The sequence below is a fragment of the Watersipora subatra genome, chromosome 11 (assembly GCF_963576615.1).
Source record: "Watersipora subatra chromosome 11, tzWatSuba1.1, whole genome shotgun sequence".
In the NCBI taxonomy this organism is placed as follows: domain Eukaryota; kingdom Metazoa; phylum Bryozoa; class Gymnolaemata; order Cheilostomatida; family Watersiporidae; genus Watersipora; species Watersipora subatra.
The window spans coordinates 14796995-14820005 of record NC_088718.1 but is presented as its reverse complement, the minus strand read 5'-3'; the positions used below and the strand labels follow the sequence as shown (position 1 = coordinate 14820005).

Sequence of the window (23011 nt, the reverse complement as noted above, 5' to 3'; positions counted from 1 at the left end):
AGCTGCTTTGGATGAATTTTTAAAATTAGTTCAAATTGGAGTCTTGCTTGCCTCATCTTCCATCTTGCCTCAAGACTATAAATTATTGACTCAGTTCAATTAGTTTGTCATGTTTTACTAACTGACTATAGTATTGACATATTGACCTCTCAGGTTGTCAAATGCTACTCCCATAGTTATTATATCAACCTCTAGCTGAGCTGGTTTATCATGCATATGCTAGTACAGCTAGTACGACTAGTGTAACTAATACAGCTAGCATAGCTAGTATAGCGAGTACAGCTAGTATAGCGAGTATGGCTGGTATAGCTAGTATAGCTAATACACCTAGTATAGCTAGCACGGCTAGTATAACTAGTATAGCTAGCATGGCTAGTATAACTAGTGTAGCTAGTATAGCTAGTACACCTAGTATAGCTAGTATAGCTAGCACAACTAGTATAGCTAGTACAGCTAGTATAGCCAGTATAGCTAGCACAGCTAGTATAGCGAGTATGACTTGTATAGCTAGCACTAACAGTACATCACTATAATCACTATCGTTGATTCTTGTGATAATTCGTGGGATCTGAATAGACCTAGTCTTATACTACATATGCGTCATTCTTCAATACCTGTGATATAAAAATACTTCCTGGTATCATTGAAATGGCATACATGGTCATACCGAGTAGTAAGGTATTATATATTATACTAGTAAGCAGATAACAAGGTTATGATATAAATATTGGTGATAATGTTGGGGTTGCCTTCTCTTTGTATACATTAATTTAATAAGGTTTTAATCTTTAGCTATATGAGTTGTTTGGTTGTTTTAGTAGCATAAATTTTAATGCTTTAGATTAGATAAAAGAAAGCGCTTCCCTTTGTTAATATAAATTTGTGACGATTTAGGAGGAGTGTAGTGAAAATCTTACACTTTAAGTTTTTTTTGGTTTTTCAAGTTTTTTCATGTACGATAAGTTTTCAAGCCGAGAAATCTGTTTCAATATTCAAATAATTCATTACTGATTTTTACCTTTTTTCAAAATAACACATAATATTTTATACATGGAAGTAATAATAATAATACATAAAAGTTATTATTATTGTAAAATAGTTGCTAAAAAGGATGCAAAGGTTTTCTATGATGGGTAGCAATTTATCCATGGCATGGGCTAATTGTTCAAGTGACCAGTCTCTGCATTGTAGAAGGTTTTAGATTATTGCTTTGTGTTTTGTATTGGCAGGATGCCAAGCTTCTAGACCTTTCTCCATATCAACACAACTCGGTAAACATAACGATCCTCTCTCTCCTCGCTGACACCGAGAGTAATGTCAGCAGACTCAAGGACATCACTCAGCACTTCAGCGAAAAAGGCAGAAGCTACATCACTGATTCACTCTCTGTAAGACTCTTATTCTTTTGCAATTCATCATGACTTTGACATTGTGGTTCTTTTGCAAAGAGTCAATCATAGACAAATAGATTATGTAGTCTATGAGCAATGTTATGTCTGTAGATAAAGATGACTATGGAAATTGTGTGTATTCCAATCATTAGTGTTTGATCAAGTAGTAATACTTGTATGTCATGATTGAATAACAATGAAATTGAGTGAAACCTTACCTTTTGCTCAAAAGAGTAATACATCTGTCTCATTGTGTTTGTGGCGTTTAGACAAGAGTAGTATCTTTGATGTACTGTGCATGTCATCTGTGCACTGGGCTATCTAAGCGATGATGTCTAACTAATTACTCTAATTAAGCGCTAGACACCTATCCACCTCTTTTTAGAACTTAATTCATCCTTAGTTCATCCTTTTTTAAGATTAAACTCTTAGTGTTTATTTCTTTATTGGCTAGAATCTATTTTGTGTGAATTCTTAATCTATATATTTCTCAAAGTATGTTTTATGTCCGTATGTCTATGCACCATGTGTCTGCATTTCGGCTATAGTTATTAAAATCTTGGAATAAAGAATTCGTTGGGCAGAAGATTTGATCTCAGGCATTACCATTTGCCAGTCCGACGCCCTACCCAATAGGTCACAGAGAATGAGTTGTTAACTTGCTGATATAAGTCGCTATATGGGAGCACACCCAACGGCTTTGCATACCGCGCAGGGTAATTGAGTGATTGTCATTAGTTAGCTTACTCAAATTTTTCATTGGTAATCTGCCAGGCTAATAGCAAGTGGCAGGCAACTTTCATTACTTCTCATTGTTTATAAGCTGATTTTTAATACTCGGGCAACGCCGGGTAGCACAGCTAGTATATATATTTCTCTGTCTGTTGTCTGTCATCATCTGTTTACATGGATATCTGTCTATAGCTATTGAAATCCTGAAATTGAAATCTCGCATCATGCTGGATTTGAACTCGTGGCAATTGCAACCGCGAGTTTGTAATCCTATATAAACACACAATTATTTGTGTACATCTGAAAACAAAGTGTCTAATACGATTTTGAAAAACTTTGTTTTTAAACATACCTAATTTGACTAAAAATCACTAAATGAATATGCTGTAATAAATATGTCTGATACCCGTGAGAAAAATGATGAATTTACAAAAATTGTAAAAAAGTTTACAAAAATCTATTTTAAATCAAATTTGAAAACAATTTCAAAAATATTGTTTGACAGCCAACTTGAAAGATCCACACAAAAAGCTACATAGATCCGTATGCGGATCTAGATTCGCCATTTGCCCACAGCTGATATACACTATCTCACACTAACTGGGTCGCTATAATTAGGTCAAACACTGACTTTCAACAAGATATTAAAATGACCGCTAATCTTCACTATGATAAGGGCTATTATCGAGTGGCTATACGGCTACACTTGATTGTTGCAGACTCTTTCTATCCTCACATTTGATGCTGTACAGATGTTTCTGAGGGCCATCCACGGAGTTAGCTATGGTAACAACATGGAACTGAATAAGGTTACGTGTAACAATGAACAGACACTTGAGCTAGGGCATACCATATTCAATTACCTCAGTTCGGTATGTACTCCCTGTCACACCACTTTATCACACAGTTTATAGAGCTAAAACGCGATTCACATTTGTCTTAGCATACAAGTTTTCCAACATAGTGTAGTGAGAGGTACTGTTGCTTGTTTATATTCATATTAAAGGTTGATTTATTCTTTTCAACTCTGTACTTGCACAAGTTCATTTATTGACGATATGAAATAAAACAGTCCCTAAAGTTCTAAACCATGGAGTACAACTGTATAATAGTATAGTTATCAGATACCAATCTCTGACTAATTCTATTACTAATAGAGTTAGTCAGAGATTGGTATCTGATAACTATAAGATTATACAGTTGCACTCCATGGTTTAAAACTTTAGAGACTGTTTTATTTCATATCGTCAATAAATGAACTTGTGCAAGTGAACAGTTGAAAAGAAAAAGTCAATTAGTGTTGTCTGCGGTATATGTAGATATAAGCAAGCGTTAGTACTGTATAAAAAAGAACAGTCTCTAAACCATGGAGTACAACTGTATATCAGATCTCAAATTCAGACCGACTTTACTACCGGTCCTTTTCTCCCCTAAAAGTAGAGCTCCCTTATAAATCATGAAAATGGCTGTTGCCGGCGGATAGCGGCAGATGTCGGCAGGTACGGCTAAAATGGCAGATATTAGGGGTTCCAAAATATGAGTCATCGCACTTATTGAACTTTAATTAACAAATCAAAAGCACAATTAAACACTAAAAGATATGGTTAACTAAATCCTTAAAAGTAGTTATAAAGATTTTTCAAACCAAAATGAGTGTTAGATTCATAAATATATAAAATAATAGTCGGGCACTATAATAGAAAGTAAAGTTTCAGGAAATATTCATTTAATTTCCAGCATACCACTTTGGGAGTTTTTGGAAACACTGCAGTTTGGGAAAGAAAAGGTAAGCTTTTGGTGAAATTGAAAAGAGAACGTAAAAATAATCTAACAAGTCGAATTAGTCTAACCTTGACCTTGAGTTACTTCGCGTATCTCTATCACCCCCTCTGCCTTCTGACCCGCGCATCGCTTGAGCTTTCACCAACATTTGGGTGTATTTAAGGTGCTCTCACAGCATCTCATCTATTGATATTGCTTTTGTTTATTTTTTTACTTGTTTTGCAGTTTTTTCACATATTTTCATATAATGAGTGCATTACTATAGGAGTGTTTGCTCCAGCATGCAGTGGTTTTTTACATATGAAATATATTTTCACGCAAATCGACTATGTATACAGAAGTTTGCCACCCTGGAAAAACAGAAGTTTGACTGTATCGCCTATCACTCTTTGAAAATAGATTTGATAAGATCTAAACCCATATCATGCAAACCTTTTTCTTATTTTATGGCAAATGCTTTTCGATTTTACTGTTAATCCTTTTTGTGGAAGCTATAAATATAGCTAGAAGTTTTTAATTGGGTATACACAATTTTGAAATTATATATTCAATAGTAGCTTTTTCATTTTCTAAATTTTTGTTGACAGACAAAATGGGCAGGGCTTAGCGGATTCGCGAGGTTGGAGAAAGGGAACAGAATGGACTACACCATCAACATATTACAACTTGTAGAGCACCATGGGCTACAGAGGGTCTCACCTTTTATTCACTTTCATTAAATTATGCTACCTGCCAATTCTGTGACATACCTGTGATATATTGTCATCATCTTTCAAAATCACTGCTGGCATGAATCAGCAGGTGTCTGAAATTAGATTTTAATTTTTTAGCTTGCTGAGTATACAATCGAAGATGGGGCGTATAAGCAAGTGGAGAGTACTCTGCCCTCAACCCAAGCGATTAAATTCAAAAGTTTACACATAACTGCCATCATTGTGAGTATCGTCTGCATCGGATATCTTGGTCTGTCTGAGTTTCTTAGACACTCATGAAGTAGCGATGTCTTCATTACAGTGACATACAGTGATCTCTCTTTGCTGTGGTTAATCGGGATCAGCACACCCGGCGAACAGTGAAATTCCATAAAATAAAACCTATTTTTTTAAGTCACACTTTCATCAATCATAAGGTTATGTAGATACATGACTTGAAAAAGCAGATAAAAATGTATGTGGTGTTATCTTCTACCATGAAAAATTAAATGTTTTAAATTGGGCTTACATACTCATTCAAAAACAATTTTACAACTGTTTGGTTTAAAAATTTGAAATCGGGTCAAAATGAGGATTAATTTAGTACAGTAGGCGCTTCTACAACGTGAATATTCCATTTCAAGAATGTTTACGTTATTACGAGATTTTATGTTATAAGAACATTAAAATATGTGTAAATTGCCTAATCAGTTCCTAGATCTTCCCAAACACAACCCTTTGGCCATACAAAAGGACCAACTAGACTTGACTATTTAATTTGTGGGCTCTACCGTAACTACAGTTTTATTGGTTTCTATTGACAACTTTTCATCATTTTCTGATATGCTTCACCGGTTTTATAGACTATGATTACGATAATTTTACAATAAGTTGATGGGAGTACACATCTTTGATGTTTATTTGCAACAATTTGCTTATTTTTTCTAAACAGCAAAAAGTCTGAAAAGTAAAGCAAACAACTGCTTTATATGTCTACAATAAAGCAAAACAAAAAAATACCTTTACTATAAAAAGAGCTGACTGTTTGTCGTCTATCTGTACCCAGAAGTCAAGGTTGGGATAAAAAATAACTTTCGACGATACTCCAACTCAGGACATTCAGATTGGTAGACTGACCCTGTAACCGATTGCCTTAAGTATTTATGAACAATTGTGCAGCTAGCTACACTATTGTCTGTTTTATCGACACATCTGATGATCGATCATGACGAACTAGAATGTCATGGAAGTTGCATATATAATAGATACTAGCTGTGCTATCCGACGTTGCCCAAGGAATAAAAAAATCTTTGGACAAAAAATTGATTTGTATTCAACATATAACAACATTTGCCATTCTAACTTTCAAACTGCATATCATGAGAGAAGTTTTTTGTGTAGTTGAAATAAATTAAGAGAGAAAATAAAAACAGCTGTAAAGTTTTTCAAATTTTGCCAAACAACTGTAACTTTCAAACTTCATATCATGGGGAAAAGGTTTTGTGCAGGACAACTAAATTAAAATAAATGAAACAACTGTAAAGGTTTTCAAACAACTGTAAATTCAAATTTTCATAACTTGAAATATGTGTTTCGTTGAAATAAATTAGAAGAAAAAATAAAAATGTAAAGGTGTTTAAATATAAATGTGAACTCATTAGCAAGTATATGGCTAAATATAGTCTATTTCGCTACGATTACCATCAAAATTATTTGGTATACAATTATATGATTTCAGTTTGTTTCAGTGTTGGCATGCAAAAATTGGCATGTTGGCTAATATCGTAGGCTATAGATACTAATCATCATCATTAAAAATAGTGCCAAAATACTATGTTAACCTTAGTAACTATAGGTACCTACAATGACTTTAGCGAATTTTGTGGTTACCGTATGATCTGCGAGCCCAAGATAATATAACATTACAATGTACAGACGGTTCCCTACTTACGAACATTCGAGTTACGAACAATGGTACATACGAACGTATGTACCGTTGTTCGTAACTCGAATAACTTTCGAGTTATTTGTTTGAACTTCACATACGTATTGTAAAGGGATTTGCCGGCCTTCACTTGGCACGATCTATACTACTAAATAAAGAGAAGAGAGTGCGTGTAATTTCATTCAGCTTTTAATTAGCGAAGGAAATTACACTAGCTGAGGCGCGTACGGCTATCTGCTCTGCTCAACTAAGTGAGCGCACTCATTTATATGGAATAATATCAACCGTTCCGGCTAACGGCAAACGGTAAGAACACCGGCTAACAAGGTGAATAAATAGGACCGCTAGTGCGTTGGTATGACAACAATATAAGTGACGATAAGTGATAGTGTTATGACGGTATATCAGATATAACAATAGCATAACGAGTGAAACAACGATATAATAAACGGACAACACATACAAAAAATAAGACAACAACGATAAGTTATAGCATAACGATTAAAACAACAATATAATAAAAAGGACAAGTCATACAATAAATAAAAAATGCAGTGTCATGGCCCGGCGTCCACCAAAGTATTATCTCCATTTTATTAAATATTTTTTTCAGTACAAACCAATACAGGTTACTTATACAAGCCTTAAACATACTTATATAAACCTTCAATATACTTATATAGGCCTTAAACATAAATTATAATACAAAATATAGCACTGAAGCAGCTTACGAACAAATTCACCTTATGAACAATCGTTCGGAACGTAACTCATTCGTAGGTTGGGAACCGTCTGTACTAATATGGAGAGTTTCTACCTTCGAGACAGATGTGTAACATAAACGCTGAATCTAACTTAAATGAATTTAGTTTACTAAACACATACTTGAAGGAAGTTTTAGTTTGTATTTTAGTAAACCTTAAACTTATAACATTAATTTTACCATTGCGAAAAGTTTTAATTTTAATGGATACCTGGTATACCATATAGCGGATACGGATAACTCGCCATGGCAAGTTCAGCAATGTATATCTTTTAATAATGTATATAATCAGTACACTAATTGGCAAAGTTTAAGTTCGAGATAAATTATTGTCGATATCATTTCGGGCCGAATAAATTAGCCCTAACGGAAAAAAACGAAGAAGCATCATGTTGCATAAACTTAGGTCCCAAAATATTTTTTAACAGCGGTATCGTAACGCATAATCGCAAGACTAAATAATTAGCACGCGCATGGCATTCGCGGTATATAAAAACTATTTTGATCCCTTTGCCGTTCTAGCTCAGTGGACAGCTCTGAACACCAAACTCGTTGATGCATTTGTCGTGAGTTCAAATCCATCAGAATGCGCAATTTCAATATCAAGATTTTAATAGTTATAGCCGGAACGACACACGACATGCAACATACTTTGAGAAATATATACAGTGAAACATGGATAACTCAAACTTCACGAGACCAAGCGAAAGGGTTTGAGTTATCAGAGCGTTCAAGTTATCAGAGCACAGTCACAAGTGAATGTATTTATTAGTAGATACATATACAAACTACATGTATATATAAAACTAAAGTATAGGTTGTTTGTTGTAAGTTAAAGGGCATCTGATGTAGAGTTTTAAAGTATTTATCAGAAAGTATAGATATTTTTATACACTTGAGATTTGTGTGTTGTTTTAGGTGATGTGACTGCCAGAACTTTTTCAGATTAAAATTGGCAAAACCTAATCGCGGTTAAAACGCTCAGAAGACATTTTTTCTTCTGAATGTTTTACTCGAGATCAATTTTGCCAATTTTAATCTTAAAACGTCTTGTCAGTCACATCACCTAAAACTGCAAACAAATCTCAGCCCAATAGAAAAATATCTATTCTTTCTGATAATTTTTAAAACTGGACATAAGTAAACATTTATGACCATTGCAAAAAAGCATGCTTTACATCTGATCAGTTGTTTAATTTGAAAAACTTATCGAGTGTAGTCTGTGACAAGGTATTTTTTGACAAAGATCGACAGTGTGACTTATTGTAGAAATAGATTTTAAACAGTTATTATAGTCCTTAAAAACTTGTTAGCCTTTTCTAACAAAATTGGCCCATCGGTTAGGTACGCCTTCACTACGCATTTGTCTAAACCAAGTCAATAATACACCATCCAAATCATCGTGCGACGTTGAACGATCTCTTAGCCTTGATGAATTTTGGTCACATAACGATCTTATTCTTTCTTTTTGTTTAATCCATGTTGACACTGTACTTTTTGGAAGATTTTCTTTTTTGATAATGCTGATAGCTTTTGTCCTGCTTCGATTTCCTCGAGTACTTTAAGTTTGTCAGAAGGTTTCCACGCTTTTCTTTGCTTGCGTGATGCCATCGTAAAGCGGATGTCTGTTGTAGCGGATGCCAAGCCACGAGCCTATTTGTGACATTTTATCTTTTTGTATCCGCATATAATCACTGTTACAATATGTATTTTGCATGCTGTGTCTATCTTTATTAAATTTTTATCGCTAATACCTTCTTACGTTTATAGCTTGGCCATAACTAAGCGAATGTCTTAGCGACCCTATTAATCATTTTTATACGATTTCTTTTTCGGTTCCATTATACGGTACGGGGGAAATTATATGCACACTATACGCGTATAAAAAGCGCTTTCGTTAAGAAAGCAGAGTAGTCTCAGCTCCACGACTTGTAGAAACTCCTTCGAAATAAATTGAATGGAAACCACGTTTGTGAATTCGGCAAAAAACTGTTCGAGTTAACTGTGCCGAGGTCGAGTTATATAAAGCCATTTATCATTGCGTGGGAACGGACCAAGCAAATCCATTCGAGTTAACCATGTGTTCGATATATCCGAGGGCGAGTTATCCATGTTTCACTGTATATAGATAACGTCACGTACATGTTTTTTCTCTCATAAGGGTGGCAAGATAGGTTATCATTCGAATTGAATTTGAGAACTTGCCTGACTTGACACTTGACATTATGTGGAATCTTTTACGAAGTACGAAGCAAAGACTTCACATAAACTCTTTACGCTATCTGGACTAAGTTATAGGTGTACTTTATAGGAGCATCTACTATGTAAAGTTTATGACTATGGTTACAATATCCTACCTGAGAGTTTTAGTTTCCCATCAACTGGGTCCATTTAATTCTCACACTACTCCAGCATTATTACAATATATTGCATCTCTTATTGTATTGCTTCATACCAGGTACTACCTTCCATCATATAGTATCTCGGTCAAAACATTTTTGTCACATTTTTGTTTGTGTAGGAAGAACCGTTTCTCATGCTTGCGCCGAATTATGAGAAACTTCATGGGAATGCTAGATTTGTGGGATTTTGTGCGGATCTTCTATTCGAAATAGCCCGAGATCTTGGTTTTACGTATGAGATTGAAATATGTAAGAACTGCACATACGGAGCCCCTGATAACAACGGTGAATGGGATGGCATGGTTAGGGAACTCATGGATCAGGTGAGTACAGAAATACTGTTAAGGTGGTCGGCTTCCTTCTGGTGGATTCAGACAACCATAGGGAGATACAGAAGCACATCACTATAACCATAGTAGCTAGAAATGGTCAATTGGAAAACAGTTAGGGTATACCATAGAGACATGAATATGGTGGATCAGGTAGCCTGGAAAAAACTGACTTTGGTACGATCGGTGTTAGACCAATCATACCAAACCTATATAATCACACAACTGCACCGCATTTCTTCATGCATCCCTTTTTAAGTTCACTAATCAGTGTATGAATTGCTTTCTATGAGTTAAGTGTATAATCAGTCAGTGTATAATCAGTCAGTGTATAATCAGTCAGTGTATAATCAATCAGTGTACAATCAGTCAGTGTATACTCAGGCATGTAACTTCAAAATTATTGTGGTATGATTAGGGCAAAAATCGTAAACGCCTTTTTATGACTGAGTCCATTCATTTTTATGCATTTTTAGTTTTATTTGTAAAACATGAGTCATATCAGTTGACTGGTTTAGCCATCTATAATCAATAATGATTCATGTCATTCTTTAGATCTAGGAAACTTTATATGGGAACATCTAGCTATGTCTTTGCTGATCACTACATGCAGGATTTCTCATCACCTGTTATATTGCAGCTCCTACATTTCCACGAGTTAACATATGGTTAATCATAGGTGATGCTGTCAGCTTAATTAATATACTTTTTTAATTAATATAAATCACAAGTTAAAATTTACTATCTTTAGTCGTATTCTTCTCTAGAAGCTGTTCAAGATATCAGACAATCATAAGCGGTATGATGACCAGATATCAGACACTCATACGCGGTATGATGACCAGATATTAGACATTCATACGCCGTATGGTGACCAGATATTAGACACTCATACGCGGTATGGTGACCAGATATTAGACAATCATACGCGGTATGATGACCAGATATTAGACACTCATACGCGGTATGAAGACCAGACTGAAATAGATTATCAGACCTAGAGTTTTGCCATCTTTCTGTGCGCAAGAAAATTTTTCCATTAGCAGTATTTATCTATAATTATTCTGCTTTTCAAAATGTTCTACAGTTTATATTTTTACAATTTTTCGATTTTGTTCATTTAGCAATTCTTTCAATTTTGAGACTGCTATCTTTTAAAAGTAATTGGGTATCGTTACTTATGTTGAGTCATATTTCTCATTATATTTACTTTTGAAACAGATTGTTACATGTTTCTTTGTCTGTTATATTTTGATTGTAAGACGGAAAGAAGTACAATATGTTCCGTAGACTTATTCTGATTTTGAATGACCTATTCTTTCCATAGACTTATTCTGACTTTAAATGACCTATTCTTTCCATAGACTTATTCTGACTTTAAATGACCTATTCTTTCCGTAGACTTATTCTGACTTTAAATGACCTATTCTTTCCGTAGACTTAATCTGACTTTAAATGACCTATTCTTTCCATAGACTTATTCTGTCCTTAAGGGACTCATCTCTTCTCTTTACTCTGTTCATGAATTAAATTTATATGCCATGGTTTTGAAGCATGGACATAATTTCCTGAAGCATTTTTTGTAGACTGGAGTTGAGTAACCTGTTTCTTGCTATTGTTGTCTGACACCTACATGTTTGCTATGCAGATTTGACATTACCTTGTAGGGTGCAGACATAGCCCTTGGCTCATTTACCATCAACTACCAGAGAGAGCAAGTTATCGATTTGACTAAACCCTTCATGCATGTTGGTATCAGTATTCTTTATGAGGTAGGATCTCAGCTAACTCTCTAGGTAGTCCAATATAATGCGCTCGTAAATAGGTAAACGCATAAAAAGGTAAAGTTATTGCTTATGAAATTAATTTGCGCTAGTACTCTTACAGTCCCCTGCGTTGTGAGAGATCATCAGGTGTAATCACTATGTGCACATTTATTCCATAATGCTGCAAGGTGGTCCAATGGTACAGTCGGTAGAGTGCTTTGCTGCAAATCTGGATATTCAAGTTCGATACCTGTATGGTCTGCTTTTCTAACGCTCTTATTATAGTAAGGCTTGGTGTTTGCTTGACTCTGTTGTAACAACAGATTTTTTTTGGTTGTCAATAATTTTCTATTTTAAGATTTCTATGGCCAACAAACAAATTTGACTCAAGAGGCTGGTTCACACTATATGTCGGCATTGTCCTCCCGGTGATTATTCATCGACTGCGCATCGTAACCTGGCATCGTCGAGGCAACGTAGATACGTTGGACAAGTTTGCAGCCATCAAACATTCCTGCTAGTCCGCCAAGAATCCACACAGCGTATGCAATGGGTGCCACTTCGAGGATTATGATTGGCTGTCGTGGATTGTTCGATCAATTTTTCTTCATGACAGTTGCTGGGTAACTAGTAGTTTATTGTTTCTGTTATATTGTATAATGAGAAGGCTATACCGCAAACTATTCGCTGATGTAAACACGGCTGGGCTTGAATAATGTGAACGTTGTTATTACCGTCGATCACCAAAATGTGACACTTTGACACGTCACACTTTGATCGTGTTGATTGTATGTCAGTGTTGATCACACACCAAAGTGTGTGATCAACACTAACATACGGTGATATAGTGTGAACCAACCTTGATTGTACCGAAGTGCTCTGTTAACCAAATAGGTAACTCCAGAGTCCTTATGTCATGTTTGATGTCGCTGACCATTTTATGCCATTCTATTTTAGCACATTTGAACTGCTTCTTTACTGTATTGGTTTTTTGCCAAGGAATTGGTTTCTTGCCAAGGGATTGGTTTCTTGCCAAGAATTTGGTTTGACTAATTTATGAAAGATCTCACTGATTGATCTCAGGTTTCCAAGAAAGAGACACCTGGACTGTTCTCATTTATGGAGCCACTCGCTGTGGAAACATGGTTTTATGTGATACTAGCCTATGTTCTTGTGAGTGTCACACTATTTCTGTTGGGACGGTTCTCTCCGTATGAACATGTAAAGTAAGTTTTGAGTTTATTCTTTCTCTTTTTTGTTACTTACATATTCAGTGTTAAGATCAGAGTAAATCAATGATGTACTCTCAAACACAATTGTATGTATGTAAAAATATGAATGACTATGATGCTATTACCTAAGTTTTTACTGTATGACAAAGGAAAACTGGTTGCTTGCGCACAATTTCTCACATACAATAATTAATTTACCATAAGATTGAAGGAGCAGCATATGAGCTGTCTCATGAGGTCAACATTAAGGCTGTAAGTTTACACATTACTTGGTTGTGTTGTCTGCTGAAGTTGATTTCCATTTTCTGCTCAACACAGTGCTAGTAATATTTGGTGCTAGTTTCTCATGGTTATTTATGTAACTGGATGGCATTGAAACTAACGGTACGTCAGCATGATCATTAAAGGCAGCGTCTCTAACTACCAAGATTGTTATCTAAATTCAACGTGTTAGAGTGAGTATTGTGCCTCAAGTCAGCGTGTTTCTTGATGTCAGCGTGTTGGTTAATATCGGTGTGTTGGTTCAAGTGAGCAAATCATTCAAACTCATCATGTAGTTTGAAGTTTTAGTTAGGTCAGAGCTTTGGGTCAGATGGGTATCCTTTGGTGAAAATAACTTTTACCACTTGATATTGTCGATAGCTAGTGGGGGAACTTGGATACCGAATTTGTTTATTTGCTAGGTTTCCATAGAACGATAGCGAAGGGACACACCCCTACATGGAGCTGCAATGTCATCATGGAAACAGTCGTGTTACTCTAATTCTTTCATCATTGAGTATGGTTGTTTGAAAGCGGAACACCCGTGCAATGTGCCATCTTATTTTATCTTGTGTGGCACTATGCATGCACATAGGTCTTGTTTCCTGTTGCATGTGTCACACAACCATCGCTCTGCTGTGGCGCTTTAAGGAAACATCTGCTTGTCAGCCCAGTCCAGGGCTTCACCACGGGCGTACCCGGGCGTTGCTAAACTATCGCTGTCCCATAGATTTCTGGTAATTTTAACTCGCTGTAGACTTGCATGAATAGCATTGGTTGTCTTATTGACAGTCCGACATCTAAGCACATGTGTGATTTTATGTTCTTCTCCGCAGAAAAACCATAAGAAGTGAAGTTGATGGCAAGGATATAGTAATCAAAGAGTTTAGACTCAGCCTGGCTGATGGATTCTGGTTTGCAGTAGGTACGCTCATGCAGCAAGGTAAGTGTATTGTACGGTGTTATATTAACTGCTTGATAGTAGTTTTAGCCACTGATCTGCTGTATAGTTAGCGTAATGTCATTCATCTTCTCTGCAGCATGTTGGAGTAGATGTTGTTGTCATGCTTTGTCCAAAATCAAGTTGAAAAACTTTTAGTAAATCAAATTAAAATCAACAAAAAAATAATAGTTAGTTTCAGGCTGATTGTTTGGTTTATTTGTAAAAAGTAAATGAAAAATAAAAAATTCATTTCGGATGATAGCCTAAAGACTATAGAAATGTCTACTTCTGGTTAGTTTCCTCTCTACAGTGGACCTCGCCATATGACATTAAACCATAACTACCATGTACAGCTTTTATCGTATTTTTTAGGTAAATCAGACACATTGATTCCGATTTTGTACTCAAATAATTATTGGTCCACTAACTTTCAGGGTAATGAAGGCTTTTTTACAGTGTTTTAATATCGGTTTCGAAAACAACACGAACGACACAACTAGCTCCGCCCATAAATATGTGACGTAGCCTAGCTTTTTAGGAACAGAAGTTGGGGATGTTTAGTCCGATCTAGAATGATAGAGATGGGCGTCTTAAAACCCATTATTCTCTAAATTCAACTTTCAAAATAATCTCAGTCTTTTATGAAAGGTAAACTATTTAAAATTGCTCATAGCTTGTTACATGATGTTTAATAGGCTAAACGCCAAAAAAACGAACTCAAAAAAGCTCGATTTTATCACAAGCTAGCGTTGTTATTGCACTTTTTTGAGCTCATTTTTCTCTTTTAACCGTGATCAAGTTTTATCGATTACCTTGAAACATCCAGGCAGTCAGATCACCCCAAACATCAAAAACAATTGGAAATGATATAAAAATACCGATACTTTCCGATAAAATCTACTAAAATTTCGTGGAAGTTCATCTTCAAGCCAGTCATATCACTTTTAGGCGAGCATTTTATGTTGAAGCTACATGTACTTCCATGGAGTTAACATATATTTACTAATTGTTGATTTACTACTATTTATTTAAACAGCTACCCTAGTCATTGAGTCCTTGTTGTCCCTCACCATATTAGCTCTGTTGTATTTAGAAGTAGCTATAGTTACAATGGCACATAGTTTCACAGTCAAACCTCAACTCACGACCATTTATACATAAGAATTTTTTTATGTGCGACTTAGAAATTGAGGACATTTTGTTTCGACATTTTAACATTTTATCTCCCAAACCTACACACTGCCAAGTCTAGACTTCTGTTCATATCTGTAAGGAAGGGTGAAATTAACACCCTCTTTTTACTGATTATCAATCTATCAATTTAGATTTTACATTTGCTTTGGATTTTTGAATTTAGTTTTAAATTCAAAAACTTTTTAAAAAAAATTATGATTTGAAAAGGCTTTCAATTTTGAAAACCTTTCAATTTTGTATAATTTGGAAGCTATAAAAAGCTTTTTTAAAACCATATGTAGTTATTTCTCAGAGTATTTATTATTGTTTTGGCTCCTCGGAAAAATTAAACAAAACAAAATGTATTAGTTGATGAGTACTTACTCCAACATCAATGGTTTAAACATATGAAACTATATCGGAATAAATGAACATTGTATATTGAGGTTTGACTGTTTTTATAAACCTGGCTAATCACACCCCGTAGTCTTTGATTTTCACTGTAGTAGTTTATGTTTGGAGTTGTCTCATACCTTGTATGTTAGTAGTCATAGGAAGACAATTTCTTGTATGTATCATGAAACCTTTTTTGACTGTTCGATTGGTAATCTTTTGAATACAGGTTCAGAGGTTGCTCCAGCTGCCATCTCAACTAGAATTGCTGGTGGATTCTGGTGGTTCTTCTCTCTTTTTGTAATCTCCTCTTACACAGCCAATCTGGCAGCTTTTTTAACTGTTGAGAGGACAGTGATGCCAATAGAAAATGCTGATGACCTTTCCGCACAGACCGACATTGAGTATGGAACTCTGATAAATGGATCAACCATGCTGTTTTTCAAGGTAACAAAAACTGGGTAGGAGAATATTGAAGTTGGTAACTATAGGATTTTTTGGTGCCGATATAGTTAGAAATGTTCTTAGTGTTGACCTAGTCTCAAGAATCTCTGGCCCAAGTACTTGGAGAGAAATTTACACACATCATATGAAACTAACTGTCATACTACTTGAGAGTAAAATATTAACAGTAGACAAACTGCAATAGAGCCTTTATGGAATTGAGTAGAGTTGTTTACTTTTCTGCTGTGTGGTATGGTGTAAATCTTAAGTATCTGTGAGTCAGCATTTAAGGTAGGGAAGCAGCTCCACTTACCAGGTCAGTAAACCATCATGAATTGCAGGGAAGGTAATTTTGCTAGCCTGTATAGCAAACTAACTTACAAGGCAGGAGGAGGTAATTCTAGTAGTTTGTTTTTGTGCCAGGGGAGATAATTCAGCCAATCAACTTTGAGGTCTCTCCAATATATTTACAGGAGTCAAACTTAGAACCGTATCAACGGATGTGGAAATACATGTCAGCCAATCCCCATGTCTTTGTCAACTCTTATGATGAGGGGGTGGAAAGGGTTAAGAATGGAGGGTACGCTCTATTGATGGAGTCAGCTGCCCTTGACTATAGGTAGGTTGCTTACAACGTCCCAAGTATAGTCCACATTTTGGCTCACTGCATCTCTATATTAGCGAATGTAGTTTAACTTCATCGTACCAATGTATTAGTAAGCTGTATCTGTACCTAAATGTTTTCATTAAAATGATTAGGCTGCATTTTTATTCTTATCCAAATTCTATGAAAAAGAACATTTTTTCAGTTAGTAACACCAATCACCGGTATATTCTTTTCACACTTGAAACCTGTTTTTACTACTTTCTGACACATTCATCGACTTTCAAGCAAAAGTTTGCAAGTTTTTACTTTTTAAACGTTTTGCTGTTGGTGGTATATACGCACTGAATTTGTACTATTAAGTAATCTCGTTTATGGTTTCTAGTGATTTTTTGTAAATGTTCACAATACTACGATAAAAAAGGTGAGAGAATGCATAAGGCTATCCCTCCTGTTGTGGACATATAGACTTGTACTGTTCCTCCTATTGTGTATATATAGACTTGTACTGTTCCTCCTACTGTGTATATATAGACTGGTACTGTTCCTCCTGCTGTGTATATATAGACTTGTACTGTTCCTCCTACTGTGTATATATAGACTTGTACTGCTCCTCCTACTGTGTACATATCGACTTGTACTGTTCCTCCTACTGTGTACATATAGACTTGTACTGTTCATCTTACTGTGTATATATAGACTTGTACTGTTCCTGTTACTATGTATATATAGACTTGTACTGTTCCTCTTACTGTGTATATACAGACTTGTACTGTTCCTCCTACTGTGTATATATACTTGTACTGTTCCTCCTACTGTGTACATATAGACTTGTACTGTTCCTCCTACTGTGTATATATAGACTTGTACTGTTCCTCCTACTGTGTATATATAGACTTGTACGGTTCCTCCTACTGTGTACATATAGACTTTTACTGTTCCTCTTACTGTGTATATATAGACTTGTACTGTTTCTCCTACTGTGTACATATTGACGTACTGTTCCTCTTACTGTGTATATATAGACTAGTACTGTTCCTCTTACTGTATATATATATATACATATATATATATATAATATATATATATAGAACATACATATATATGTATATATATGTATATATATATGGAACATACATACTTATATATATATATGGAACATACATATGTATATAAATAAATATATATATATATATATATATGGAACATACAAATATATATATTTATATATATATTTATATATATACTTATATATATATTTATATATATATTTATATATATATATATGGAACATACATATATATGTACATGTATGTATATGTACATATATATGTATGTTCCATGTATGTTTGTACTGCTACCTCATTGGCTAGGGTAAAGAAGAACTGTGAGACACTAATGCAGGTTGGTGGACTTCTCGACAGCAAAGGCTATGGCATCGGCACCCCTAGAGGTAACCTTTACTTATTGTGCTACATATTTATTCTCACCAACTACTGTTCTGTCTTTCCTCAGGGCCATGACTTAATCCATTTTAGTTACAGGATAGGACAACTCTAGATGAGCTAATGATCTGTTAGACTAAAATCAAAACTTTCATTAAGTAATGGTATGTCAATGATTAGACTATGTATACGTCGGAAATTTGGTCACGCGATGTTGCATCGACCTTGGCAAGTATTTGCTATACACAAATGTTGGTCGATGTATGATCAAAACCTGACCAACAGTCGGTAGCTTAACAGTTTTAGTGTCACAGATGCATCGTAGAGCTGAACTTAATCCTACGCGAAAAGTGTATTTTAATGGTGGCAATGTTTTTCATGTTTTAATATTGTCTGTGTGATGTCATGTAATCTCTAATATGTGAGAGTTTGCGATACTGTACAGGGAGTGTAGAGCGGTTACATTCATTTATACTATTTTTAAATGTTGATGAGCTGATTCTTTGATTGCCCATAAAAATTTGGTAATAGATAGCTTTATCCTGATAATAAGGGTTTTTATCCTGATAATGAGGGTTTTTATCCTGATACTGAGAGTCTAGCTTTGTGTGAATAAACAAGAATAATTAAATACTGGCTACTTTTGGAAAAATAGTTATATGCGTTTGGTTGAATATTTATCTTTATCATTTAATCTAAATAACTCATTATTTATTTGTAAGTTTGATATAAAAGCGGTATAATCCAAATATTATACCATATTATCCAAATGATATAGTATTATACAAATGTGACACATATTATCCAGATATGATAGTATTATTCAAACATTGTTATCGATTTTGAGTCAGTTCTAAAGGATGATCCTTTGCATTATAGAATGCAGACATATTTTTGAGTTCAACAAATCACTGATCAAAGTAGTCATTGTGTAGTAGCACTAGACTTGGTAATCAATAATAATGAACATTCAAAACCAGTAGTTATCCTGGTAATGACATATCATTGGAACACACTAAATATTTTTCTGATTGGGTGGTTTTATCTTTTCGTTCTGCTTTCCTAAGTTGCTGTGAGGTAACATAACCACAAATTGTTAAAATATTAAAACGGTCTTATGACAAGATATCATTATTACTATTTCATGACTTTGTTATTCAGCTACAAACTCGCGAATGTTCTAGAATATTGGAGAACATTCTCATGGTTGATTTAGAAGTGTTATGGGAGGAAATAATGAAAAAACTATGTTTTTAGTTTCAGTATTGGCATTGGCCTTTTTCAGTATTCAACAAATCTTTTGGTCATCTTGGAGTTGTGTTACAATGAATAATTCTGCTGAAGGCATTACAAGTTTTGTTTTATGAAAGTTTCAAAGAGAGTGAGGTATGTAAATTGGTTTTTGAGAAGTTGTTTGCTCTTTGTACTGTTTACCATAGATTTAGGTGAATCAATAGAGCTGCTGTGACTCATCTACAGACTCGCCTTGGAGAGATCTTATGTCTGGAGCCATCTTAAAGATACAGGAATCGGGGGATATCAATGAGATGTATGAGAGATGGTGGAACAGCAATAGAAATTGCAACATAGATCCTACAACGACTGAGCAGCTGGGCCCTCATCCCCTTGACCTAGAAAATGTAACCTAATTTGCTTATTTCCTTAGTATTTTATATTAAAATGGTTAGTTTTAGTGTTGACTATAAGAGGAGCCGTGTCTGTTTGTATGTCCAAAGCCAGGTTCAAAGTGTTAAGAAAAAATTCCCTCACACGGGAATTCAACTCGGATACTCCAATTTAAAGTCCGGCGTACTACCACCACACCACTCAGCTGCCTTGGCACTTCACTAACTAATTATTCACATACCGATTACTCATTATGATCTCTTTTGGTGCATGAAACTCCCAAGCGTTCTAGTATTTCTGTAAAAATATTAGTAAATGTAAATTCAAATCTTTTTGTGTGCTTTGAAGTTTTATTAAATTTGAACTTTCAACCTTGTACATTTGATTATGTTTGCTTTAAAAGTTTAGTTTATGTCGTCTCTCGCCATTCAATGGTATATTATATATTATTATATTATATGGTATCCAAGATGTTCATAAGTATGCAAGTTTTTTATCCTTTAGCCTGCTTAGGTTACTAACCACTAAAATGGATCAAAGCTTTTATGGCCGGTAAGGTTCAACTAGTGGCCGGATTTGCAAAACAGTTTCTACTTTAAAATGGTTTGTTGCTAATTTTATGGTTCATAATCAACTTTCAAACATAAATGGTCATGTTAAAGGTGAGCTTACACCATTGAAGGGATGAAAATGAAAGTAATATACTCATGAAGCTACAACATCAAGCTGCAATCTGACGTATATTTTTGTCTGTGTAAACCCACCTAGTCTAGAAATATATAGTAGTTTGAATGAGATCCTTTCTTGGAACGCTCTGAAGTGTGACTATGATGTCTATTGTTGCACTTCGGCAAAGAGGTCGACAGAATAGAAACGAGCAATGCTGCAACTTGAACACAATAACTGATATCAACTGTAGCAACTAGTGATGTCATTTCGGCACCTATTTTTCATTCGAGCATTTCAACCACAATCAAGTTTTGTGGATTTTAATTATTGAACATCCTAGCTATCAGATCACTTCAAACATAAAAAACAATCGCAAATAATAAAAAAATAATGGTGCTATTTTATAAAATCTACTAAAACTTTGTGTATGTTTGTCTGTGTGTTCTCTGATATTGATTGTTTACTAATGACCTTTATTAGCCATCATCAAACATGCTGTTGTCCTTGGTTATAAATCACTTGCTTAAGATGCGCTCTCCATGAAAACTCGGGTTGCAATTCTCTTGAGCAGCATTCATGACTCCATAAGTCTACCTTCATGCATGCCAGCTGCAAGGAATAAAGCTACGTATTTACTGAATGAGAGCATTATTTGACATTTAATACATATATTTATAAGATCTATAAAACTGGCTGACCCTGATGACTGTACTGCTGCCTGTAGACAGGTTATGTTTATTTGATAGCCGGTGTCCCTAGTGGTACAATATTGTTATTTTCATTAGCTGCTGTTGTAGTTTTTAGTGTATTTGTAAATATAATGCCATAATATCATAAAATGGATGATAATATAATGACATTTAATTGTAGGTTGGCGGGATATTTATTATCCTTGTTGTTGGCCTCACCCTTGCCCTTGCTTTAGCTCTGCTTGAAAACCTCCACAAGAAGGCCTCAGATAGTGGGAGAATTTGTCGCACTGATGCTACTATGCAGGTAGCTATGTGTACAGTATTGACTTCAATTAGGTTGGTTTCTGCGCGACATTCTAGTTCACTTCCAAACTAATATGAGCAAATTTTTCATACCGACTACTTCAGAATTAGATCATAGGTGAAGAAAATGAGATTATAGCTATATGGCACCTTTTTCTATTGTTACAAGAGTTCGGCACCCACCCCCCCCCCACCCTTCTCACAATAGACAGTTCTTGAACGCTTCAATTTGCTTAACTGATTTTAACTAGATTGCAGTGAATGCGGGAAAATTATCGATCCTATTGGAAAACCGCTGTTTCCGATTGAGTGAGTATCCGGTTTTACTCGCTGATTTCTTGTGCTGTCGTTGTTACGTAGATACTACGTGTTGTGGTGACAATGATTGTAAACTAATGCACCTTCCCTGCAACCAACCAGGGACTCCGAAGCTAAGGGTTGTGGGAATGATGAGTGAAGAAGCAACAAAATTTATTATTCTATCTCTCTAGCAAAATTAAAAGTTTACTACACCGCAACTATAGCCTAACTATAGCTAACGAGCCCTATCATGGTCCGGAGTATATACATCATAGATATATAAACCTAGATTGGCCAATAATAGCTATTCCTACCCGTTGCCTTGTCAGACTTAAATAGCATGACGTAACGTCATTGTATTGTACCTCATGCTTGACTGCACTGCTGGTAACAATGAAGCTTATGAGGAGAATTTGACAAAATTACATTTATTTTCACATAAAAACCTTCTTGGATACATAATCCAGTAAACTAAAGCAATAATGTAATAATATCTGATAACCACCTTAGATTAAAACTATAAAAGCTATGAATTGTTGCACACAAATCATGAGCCATCAGGGCTTTATTTGCCCACCCTCTCCTATCCCTATTCTCTCCTTTCCCCTTCTCCAAAGAAGAAGTGAGAAGGGGAAAAGAGAGAAGGGAGAAAGAAAATGGGGGGGGGCAAATAGCCCACCCACTCAAAGAGTCAGACCCTGGCTAGGTAAATAGACTAATATCATGCTGAACTAAACATGACTAAATATGATGAGTATGCAAGTATGTCTTAAGTCAAAAATGAGACAAAATGATTACTTTACAGTTGGCTATGTAGCTGGCTAGGTCACCAAAGCTGAAATGTAATGATTGTATCACTAGCATCGTAGATGTTACCAACTATGATGTCAACCAAGCAACAAATTCCGTAATCACAGTTAAGAATCGTGGTGGCTTGACTTTGTCTTCGCCTGTGGTGATTGAGGTTTGCAACCACAGTGAGAAAGCGACGAGAGTGTTGCTTAGTAGTGCTGGATTGGTGAAAAACTTTCCCAGGCTAGCACTAAGTGCTACCATGGAGAAGTTGCTGAGGTTCAACATCATGCTATTGTTTAAAGGTTGACTTGCAATAAAATTCACATTAC

General features: G+C 35.3%; 1 protein-coding gene across 1 annotated transcript; it reads left to right on the top strand.

The window, feature by feature from the left end:
• The first annotated feature begins 648 nt into the window (after positions 1-648).
• LOC137407850 (glutamate receptor ionotropic, kainate 2-like) lies at positions 649-22704 on the top strand. The gene is made up of 15 exons (XM_068094230.1): positions 649-678; positions 1230-1388; positions 2843-2995; positions 4493-4597; positions 4736-4840; positions 9827-10030; positions 11704-11808; positions 12886-13028; positions 14132-14238; positions 16034-16251; positions 16722-16867; positions 18226-18305; positions 19777-19937; positions 21463-21588; positions 22693-22704. Exons 1-15 carry the CDS (start codon positions 649-651, stop codon positions 22702-22704), a joined length of 1854 nt encoding a protein of 617 aa, XP_067950331.1.
• Positions 22705-23011: the final 307 nt, after the last annotated feature.

Coding starts and splice junctions, on each gene's coding strand:
- LOC137407850 (XM_068094230.1), top strand. CDS start 649: ATGGCATACATGGTCATACCGAGTAGTAAG. Junction 4,841..9,826: donor TACACATAACTGCCATCATT/GTGAGTATCGTC, acceptor TTGTTTGTGTAG/GAAGAACCGTTTCTCATGCT. Junction 13,029..14,131: donor TCTCCGTATGAACATGTAAA/GTAAGTTTTGAG, acceptor TCTTCTCCGCAG/AAAAACCATAAGAAGTGAAG.